Source organism: Coregonus lavaretus (assembly GCF_964263955.1).
Source record: "Coregonus lavaretus genome assembly, chromosome: 1".
NCBI classification, from domain to species: Eukaryota; Metazoa; Chordata; class Actinopteri; order Salmoniformes; family Salmonidae; genus Coregonus; species Coregonus lavaretus.
This window is the reverse complement of record NC_139988.1, coordinates 53,540,775-53,550,642: the sequence shown is the minus strand read 5'-3', so window position 1 is coordinate 53,550,642 and position 9,868 is coordinate 53,540,775. Positions and strand designations below refer to the sequence as shown.

The 9,868-nt window shown below is 45.3% G+C and overlaps 1 protein-coding gene across 1 annotated transcript; it reads left to right on the top strand.

The window, feature by feature from the left end:
* Window positions 1-7,949: 7,949 nt before the first annotated feature.
* LOC311114210 (homeobox protein prophet of Pit-1-like) lies at window positions 7,950-9,672 on the top strand (the record flags this gene model as incomplete). The annotated part of the gene is made up of 3 exons (XM_084157163.1): window positions 7,950-8,043; window positions 8,834-9,057; window positions 9,274-9,672. The coding sequence occupies 3 exons, from the start codon at window positions 7,950-7,952 to the stop codon at window positions 9,670-9,672; spliced, it is 717 nt and encodes a 238-aa protein (XP_084013289.1).
* Between the last annotated feature and the right edge of the window lie 196 nt (window positions 9,673-9,868).

The following is a 9,868-nucleotide window of genomic DNA, read 5'->3' as shown; positions in this document are numbered from 1 at the left end:
AATCTTTTCAGTCTCCTGAGGGGGAATAGGCTTTGTCGTGCCCTCTTCACGACTGTCTTGGTGTGTTTGGACCATGATAGTTCGTTGGTGATGTGGACACCAAGGAACTTGAAGCTCTCAACCTGTTCCACTACAGCCCCGTTGATGAGAATGGGGGCGTGCTCAGTCCTCTTTTTTTTCCTGTAGTCCACAATCATCTCCTTTGTCTTGGTCACGTTGAGGGAGAGGTTGTTGTCCTGGCACCACACGGCCAGGTCTCTGACCTCCTCCCTATAGGCTGTCTCATCGTTGTCGGTGATCAGGCCTACCACTGTTGTGTCGTCGGCAAACTTAATGATGGTGTTGGAGTCGTGCCTGGCCATGCAGTCATGGGTGAACAGGGAGTACAGGAGGGGACTGAGCACGCACCCCTGAGGGGCCCCCGTGTTGAGGATCAGTGTGGTCCTCTGTAGCTCAACTGGTAGAGCACGGCGCTTGTAACGCCAAGGTAGTGGGTTCGAACCCCGGGACCACCCATACACAAAAATGTATGCACGCATGACTGTAAGTCGCTTTGGATAAAAGCGTCTGCTAAATGGCATATTATTATTATTATTATGTGTTGTTACCTACTCTTACCACTTGGGGGTGGCCTGTCAGGAAGTCCAGGATCCAGTTGCAGAGGGAGGTGTTTAGTCCCAGGATCCTTAGCTTAGTGATGAGCTTTGAGGGCACTATGGTGTTGAATGCTGAGCTGTAGTCAATGAATATCATTCTCACGTAGGTGTTCCTCTTGTCCAGGTGGGAAAGGGCAGTGTGGAGTGCAATAGAGATTGCACCATCTGTGGATCTGTTGGGGCGGTATGCAAATTGGAGTGGGTCTAGGGTTTCTGTGATAATGCTGTTGATGTGAGCCATGACCAGCCTTTCAAAGCACTTCATGGCTACAGACGTCAGTGCTACGGGTCGGTAGTCATTTAGGCAGGTTATCTTAGAGTCCTTGGGCAAGGGGACTATGGTGGTCTGCTTGAAACATGTTGGTATTACAGACTCAGTCAGGGACATGTTGAAAATGTCAGTGAAGACACTTGCCAGTTGGTCAGCACATGCTCGGAGTACACATCCTGGTAATCCATCTGGCCCTGCGGCCTTGTGAATGTTGACCTGCTTAAAAGTCTTACTCACATCGGCTACGGAGAGCGTGATCACATAGTCATCCGGAACAGCTGGTGCTCTCATGCATGCTTCAGTGTTGCTTGCCTCGAAGCGAGCATAGAAGTGGTTTAGCTCGTGTGGAAGTCTTGTGTCACTGGGCAGCTCGCGGCTGTGCTTCCCTTTGTAGTCTGTAATAGTTTTCAAGCCCTGCCACATCTGACGAGCGTCAGAGCCAGTGTAGTACGATTCAATCTTAGGTGCATGATCCCCAGCCCCATGGACACCCCTACAATTAACTCATACCACTACTTTCCCCAATGCTACACATTCCTTTGTCTCATGCCCTTCTGTCCCGTGTAGCTCAGTTGGTAGAGCATGGCGTTTGCAATGCCAGGGTTGTGGGTTCGTTTCCCACTGGGGACCAGTATGAAAAAAAATGATGTATGCACTCTGGATAAGAGCGTCTGCTAAATGACTCAAATGTAAATGCCGCTTCTCACACCTAGGAACCTCCCTCTCACGCCACCCTGTCTGCGTCACACCAAACGATGAGCATCACAAACACCAGGAATCTTCCCCTTCAGTTGGTCAACTTTCACATTTACCGCTACACCAGTAATCACTCTTTTCAATGGCACCCTTTTCTTGAGAGCAAAACAATTCACATCTCGTCCCCATTCGTTTAACAAGGAGTGCCTGCTCCCTCTGACCAGCAGAAACCAAATTATCACCAGACCACTTCTGGTTACCTTCACCGATTCCACAGCGCCCAATTCTGTTTTCACCCACCCTGAAACCATAAATGGATCAGCCAAAGGGCAAGGATCCACTTTTTCCAAGAATTTCACTCCAACCCTCACAGACTCATCTTTATCCTGACCCTCGGTGCAAGTCTCGGGTTCCGAGAACTTCACCACACATACCCCCTCCGATACTTCGACCTCACTCACTTCCATTTCTCCTCCTGTCTTCGATCCGGCATACAACTCACTCTGCTTACACTTTCTACCATTCTTCTTTAACAAACCATCTCCCTTTTTTCCGCCATTTTTAACCGATTCAAGCTCACCCTCTCTCTCTTCGACCTCCTCTGCCTCTCTTTTCCCCTCCATTCCGCCTCCGTATTCCAAGTATACATGTCCTTATGATAATACTGCACTTCTCCTGACATACATGTTGTTCTTGCCCTCTCAAAAAACGCCATTTTAGAACTAACTCCTGATTTGGATGTAAACCGACCTGGCTGCACTCTCGGGTCTGCCGTATATCAGTTCTCAGAGTCCTGCAAGCAGGCACAGGTGCAAGCAATTAGTTCATGATTTATGGATGTACTGTCCCACAGCTTCACCACACTTAATCTGACTGCTCTTAATTGATGCTCACTTAAAACCTCTTAAACTGACAGTCCCCAAAATCGGGGCCCTAGAATTACTTGAAAGAATATGTACAGTGCATTCGGAAAGAACCCTTGACTTTTTCCAAATGTTGTTACGTTACAGCCTTATTCTAAAATACATTAATAAAACATTGCCCTCTTACTAGACTGATGACTGAAACCATATTGAAACAGTGCAAAACGTCTGTCAGCTGAACCAGTACCATCCTCCTTCAGGCCATGGATGAGGCATGCAATGATTTCAATCCAGACCTATGTCTGTCTTGGATTCGCCATGCCAAAAGGTTTTTCCCCAGGTGCATGAACAATGAGTATATTTACTGCGATTTCGATGAGAACCTATGTCCGAACGCTGAAGACAGGCATTATGCAAACTAATGCCTGCTAAACATTGTTTCTTTAATTTATTTAATTTGATTACATTGTGAAAGATGTCTTCAATGGTCACACATTTGTTGACACATGGGATAGAAATTGTATTGCCTAATGTCAAAACTGTGTAATATACTGTAATATACAGTACTGTAGCATACTACATTCAAAGGGCAATTTTGAAACATGTATCATATATTTTTTGCTAATAGATTAACTGGTTGTTAAAATAACTAAATTGAGAAGATATCATTATGTTGCATTTTGGTGATTAAACCAATGTAATCATTATATTTCACAGTAAACTTATATTTTGGATCAATGGTTGTGTGGTGAAATCCAAGATGGCGTAGCAGTGCGGTCGTGGTCTTTATGGTGTGTCTGTGTATATAGCCTGTTTTTTGTATTTTTTTGTATTTTTCGTACATATTTCCCATCACACTTTTCATCCTTCTACAAAATATACTTTCCTGCAACCCGCCTCACTCAATGTGGAACGGATTCTATTATTGACTTACCTTTTATCTAGAATCTCCAGTTGAAACCAGCTAGCCAGCTAACTAGCTACTTGCTATTAGCCATCGTTAGCGGTTTTCACCCAGAACATCTGATTTTCTGCCGGAATAACTGAATCACTGGACATTAACACCGGATCGCAACTAGCTAGCCGCAACCGAATGGATGTTGCTATTTGGCTAATCACCATTGCCCCCGAAGCAAGCACCAGTTAGCCTTGAGCTAGCCACTGGATCATCGCAACTAGCTAGCTGCAGCCAAATGGACGTTGTTGTTGGCTAATCAGCCTTGAGCTAGCCGCGAGCCAGGCCCATCTCCCGGCTATCTACCTCTCTGTCAACCGGACGGGACCTCCTAGTGTTGACATGGAGCCCCGCCGATCCAACACGACTGGTCTGCCGACAAGATCGTCTGATGTGGTTACAACAGGCTTCCCGTTACGACGTCGACCACGAAGATCCATCTGCTAGCCCCGGCCCGCTAGCACACGCTAGCCGTGGCCTCTTGCTCGCCAGTGCTATAGCAGCCCCCGAACTACCTCCGAACTCTCCTATTGCTGTTCACCGGACCTTATGATAACTCAGCTATACAGCTGATGCCTGCTGAATTGTTCCTTTATACGGTACCGCATCCTGTTTATGTTTAGCCTCAGCCCAAACTTTGTCGCCATTACCAGCTGTTGTCTTAGCTCTCTCGAATAACACCTGTGATTGCTTTATGCCTCTCTCCCATGTCAATATGCCTTGCTTATTGCTGTTTCGGTTATTTCTTATTGTACTATTTCACTGTAGATCCCCCAGCCCAGCTCAACCTGCCATAGATAGCTCCCACCCCCCATACACGCGGAGACCGACTCAATCGGTGCCTCCAGTGATGCTATCTCTTTCATCGTTACCCAACGCTTAGGTTTACCTCCACTGTACTCATATCCTTCCATATCCTTTTCTGTACATAATGCCCTGAATCTATTCTACAATGCCCGGAAACCTGCCCCTTTTTTTTCTCTGTACCCAATGCACTAGAAGACCAGTACTTAAAGCCTTTAGCCATATCCTTCTTCTCCTCCTCCTCTGTTCCTCTGGTGATGTAGAGGTTAACCCAGGCCCTGTAGCCCCCAGTATCACTCCTACTCCCTAGGCGTTATCATTTGTTGACTTCTGTAACCGTAAAAGCCTTGGTTTCTTGCACGTTAACATCCGAAGCCTCCTCCCTAAGTTTGAGTTATTCACTGCGTTAGCACACTCCGCCAACCCTGATGTTCTAGCAGTATCTGAATCGTGGCTTAGGAAGGCCACCAAAAATTCAGAAATGTCCATCCCCAACTACAACATTTTCCGTCTCGATAGAACTGCCAAAGGGGGTGGGGTTGCAATCTACCGTAGAGATAGCCTGCAGAGCTCTATCGTACTATCCAGGTCTGTGCCCAAACAGTTTGAGCTTCTACTTCTAAAAATCCACCTTTACAGAAATAAGTCTCTCACTGTTGCCGCTTGCTACAGACCCCCCTCAGCCCAGAGCTGTGCCATGGACACCATATGTGAACTGATTGCCCCCCATCTATCCTCAGAGTTCGTACTGCTTGGTGACTTAAACTGGGATATGCTTAACACCCCGGCCAACCTACAATCTAAACTAGATGCCCTCAATCTCACACAAATTATCAACGAACCTACCAGGTACAACCCTAAATCTGTAAACATGGGCACCCTCATAGATATCATCCTGACAAATTTACCCTCTAAATACACCCCCCCCCTCCCCCCACCCCTCACACAAATTCAGACAGCTGATGTTCTGAAAGAGCTGAAAAATCTGGACCCCTACAAATCAGCCGGGCTAGACAATCTGGACCCTTTCTTTCTAAAATTAGCCGGCAAAATTGTCGCAACCCCTATTACTAGCCTATTTGGAAAGCTGCTGCGGTCATCCCCCTCTTCAAAGGGGGTGACACTCTAGATCCAAACTGTTATAGACCTATATCCATCCTGCCCTGCCTTTCGAAAGTATTTGAAAGCCAAGTTAACAAACAGATCACCGACCATTTCGAATCCCACCGTACCTTCTCCGCTAAGCAATCCGGTTTCCGAGCTGGTCATGGGTGCACCTCAGCCACGCTCAAGGTCCTAAATGATATTATAACCGCGATCGATAAAAGACAGTACTGGGCAGCCGTCTTCATCGACCTGGCCAAGGCTTTCGACTCTGTCAACCACCGCATTCTTATTGGCAGACTAAATAGCCTTGGTTTCTCTAATGACTGCCTCGCCTGGTTCACCAACTACTTCTCAGATAGAGTTCAATGTGTCAAATCGGAGGGCCTGTTGTCTGGACCTCTGGCCATCTCTATGGGGGTGCCACAGGGTTCAATTCTCGGGCCGACTCTATTCTCTGTGTATATCAATGATGTCGCTCTTGCTGCTGGTGACACTCGGATCCACCTCTATGCGGACGACACCATTTTGTATACATCTGGCCCTTCATCGGACACTGTGTTAACAAACCTCCAAACGAGCTTCAACGCCATACATCACTCCTTCCATAGCCTCCAACTGCTCTTAAACACTAGTAAAACTAAATGCATGCTCTTCAACCGAATGCTGCTTGCACCCGCCCACCCGACTAGAATCACTACTCTCGGCGGGTCTGACCTAGAGTATGTGGACAACTACAAATACCTAGGTGTCTGGTTAGACTGTAAACTCTCCTTCCAGACTCACATTAAGCATCTCCAATCAAAAGTTATTCCTATTTCGCAACAAAGCCTCCTTCACTCATGCTGCCAAACATGCCCTCGTAAAACTGACTATCCTACCGATCCTTGACTTTGGCGATGTCATTTCCAAAATAGCCTCCAACACTCTACTCAGCAAATTGGATGTAGTCTATCACAGTGCCATCCGTTTTGTCACCAAAGCCCCATATACTACCCACCATTGTGACCTGTACGCTCTTGTTGGCTGGCCCTCACTACATATTAGTCGCCAAACCCACTGGCTCCAGGTCATCTATAAATCACTGCTAGGCAAATCCCCGTCTTATCTTAGCTCACTGGTCACCATAGCAACACACACCCGTAGTCTGCGCTCCAGCAGGTATATCTCACTGGTCATCCCCAAAGCCACCACCTCCTTTGGCCGCCATTCCTTCCAGTTCTCTGCTGCCAATGACTGGAACGAACTGCAAAAATATCTGAAGCTGGAGACTCTTATCTCCCTCACTAACTTTAAGCGTCAGTTGTCAGAGCAGCTTACCGATCACTGCACCTGTACACAGCCATTCTGAAATTAGCCCACCCAACTACCTCATCCCCATATTGTTATTTATTTTGCTAATTTGCACCCCAGTATCTCTATTTGCACATCATCTTTTGCACATCTATCACTCCAGTGTTAATACGAAATTGTAACTATTTTGCACTATGGCCTATTTATTGCCTTACCTCCATAACTTACTACATTCGCACACACTGTATATATATTTTCTGTTGTATTTTTGACTTTATGTTTTGTTTACCCCATATGTAACTCTGTGTTGTTGTTTTTATCGCACTGCTTTGCTTTATCTTGGCCAGGTCGCAGTTGTAAATGAGAACTTGTTCTCAACTGGCTTACCTGGTTAAATAAAGGTTAAAAAAAATATATCTACAAACAAAATGAATGCACAATGAAAGGTTTTGAATGTAAGAGTGTTACCAGTTTGGAGTTTTGTACTAAGAGTTTTGAAAATTCACCACATACTTGTTAAAATAGTACCAAAGCGATTAAAACAAACTGTACATCAAGACGAAATAGGACATGAGAGTGTGCTGGTGAGGGACTACTCTGTAAGGAGCACAGTCTACCCAGCACACGCTCATGGACAGATGCTTTAGGTTGTGTCGCCTCCTAGTGGACATAGGCACAATTGCAATTTCACTCAGCAAATGTCACTCAGTTTGTTTTATGTCCTATTTGCACTTTAGGAACATTGTAAAGAAATGAATGCACACACCCTTTTTGAAATCCAAGTTAGACCATGGTATTATGGTATTAATACAGTTCTGCATTATCTGTAGTTTGATTTCATATCAAGAATAAACATGATAAATTAGGATACAGGACCTGTGTAGCTCAGTTGGTAGAGCATGGCGCTTGCAACGCCAGGGTTGTGGGTTTGTTTCCCACGGGGGGCCAGTATGAAAATGTATGCACTAACTGTAAGTCGCTCTGGATAAGAGCGTCTGCTAAATGACTAAAAATGTAAATGTAATAGGCATTTTCAATGAACAGTTTTCAATGGTTTCAATTCCATAGACAAGCTTAATGTTTCATTTTTTGTTGTTCAGTGAGCATTTTGCCACTTTCCATCTGTCTTGAGTAAATTCTGTAGCCCTTTTGTGACCGGAAAGATACTTGAGTAAAGCCAGGTAAAGGTAGAGGTGGGTGGGAATGGCATGTGATGTTGGCTAGACACGGTTGGAAAAGCAACAGGTAGCTAGCTCAATGTATGCCAAGCGCTCCTGACTGTAGCATCACAGACCACACCCGTGAAGATGGCCCAGGGAAAGTCACCCACGGATGGTGTCAAGAGTCAGCAGAAGTGGGCAGAGATGTACTCTGAAATTACCACTGTCAGCTCCAGCGCAGGTCAGTCAACATTTTATTTTCAGTCAAAAATTTATTTTCAGTCAAAATGTTGTTGTATGATGAAGTTATATTATTAATAACAAACTATACATTGTCGTAGGCCTTTCATTTATATCTGCCTGAATTAAATGTAAATATCATGAATTGATGCTGTAGTTTTAGTTAATAAGCCTTGTTTTCATTCAAATATTTTGACAATGGACTGAAAAATTTAAGTAATTTTTGTAAAATTCCATTATATTTCTGGACTTTGATGAAAAAGATTGAGAAAGAATACAAACAAAAATGTTACTAATAAAATACTATAAAATACTATTTTGGCCAGTTCCCTGTTCATTCGGTCTGTTCACCATCCAGTGTAATGTGAACAGCCAGTCAACTATGTCAACCAATTTGACAAATTAGTCATTGTTAGCTTTTGTTAACTTAATCTTGGTCAAATCCCCACGTCTCTGGTATCTCTTTCTCACGAGATTGAATTTGGTCAGCAAAGCCTTGTGGCTATTAGGTTGCCCGAGATTGATGGAAAAGATAAAGTCATGTAATCCCTCTTTTTTGAAGGACAGTCCTCAGTGAAATGGGTCCTTACAAATTTTGGCGACTTCCTATATGGTGAAAGTGAAACACAAGTAGGCCTATAGGCCTGGCCAGCCTACATCATGAAACCTGAACTAGAGTATAATCAAGAAACTCAGCCAAAATGTACAGTTTAATTAAAGTCAGAGGGAATGCCTTTGCAGCATCCATTCAAAGTCCTCACACATTCAACCTATCCTTATCCCGACTACAGATGTGGGCAGCCCAGCCAGAAAAGGCCCATTTGACAGTATGGCCATAGGCCTCAGCAGGCGTGGGAGAGCCTACCCATCCCCAGCGCGCAGGCGCCATCGCACCACCTTCAGTCACAAGCAGCTGGACCAGCTGGAGATGGCCTTTGGACAGAACCACTACCCCGACATCTACTGCCGTGAGGAACTAGCGCGGCTCACCAAACTCAATGAAGCACGCATACAGGTCAGTGGGCCTAGGCCTATTTATCAGTCCACACGGATTGTATTCAATTTTTTTATCCTGTGTGGGGGGGGGGGGAGTTGATAATACTTGCAATTTCTAACTCAGACTGTTTTCATTTACAAATTAAACGCCATGACATACTTATCCATTATCCTATAAAATGGTAAAATCTCAAATACAACCTGGTTAAGACTTATTTCTTATTGTATTTGACAGGTATGGTTCCAAAATCGCCGTGCCAAATACCGCAGGCAGGAGCGTGCGTCTCAAAAGGTCTTGCCAATGGGCATGATGCCAGGGCACAGGGCACTGTTGGGCAGCATGTGTGTTCAGTCCACAGGGATGACCTGTCAGTACTACCCTCACTCTCTGGCTCACCATATCCCCCGGTTCCCCTCTATGCTGCCCCAAGGTGGTTACTCCCACTCCCACCACACAAGCTCAGCCAGCCAGTGTCACTGCCCTACAGTCCCACCACAGCCACAATCCCCCCGCCAGCATGAGGACTGGTACAGCCCGCTCCGGAACATTGGAGCCCCACCCAACAACCTGGCCACACCTGTGTTCTCCCTGACCTCCATGCCTGCTCTAGACCCTGCCTCTCACTGGAACTAAAGAAAGGGCAACTTCTATGTCAGGAGGTAGATAACTGTTAATTCTTCGAAAAACACAGCCTATTCATTGCACTGTAGATCAGATTTTTAAAATACAGCTTTTTGTATCTGTGCAGTGATAGGAATTAAGGAACATGAAGAATTTATAGATTAGTGAGAACGACTTAACTCTTTCACCCCTTGAATACCTGACATTG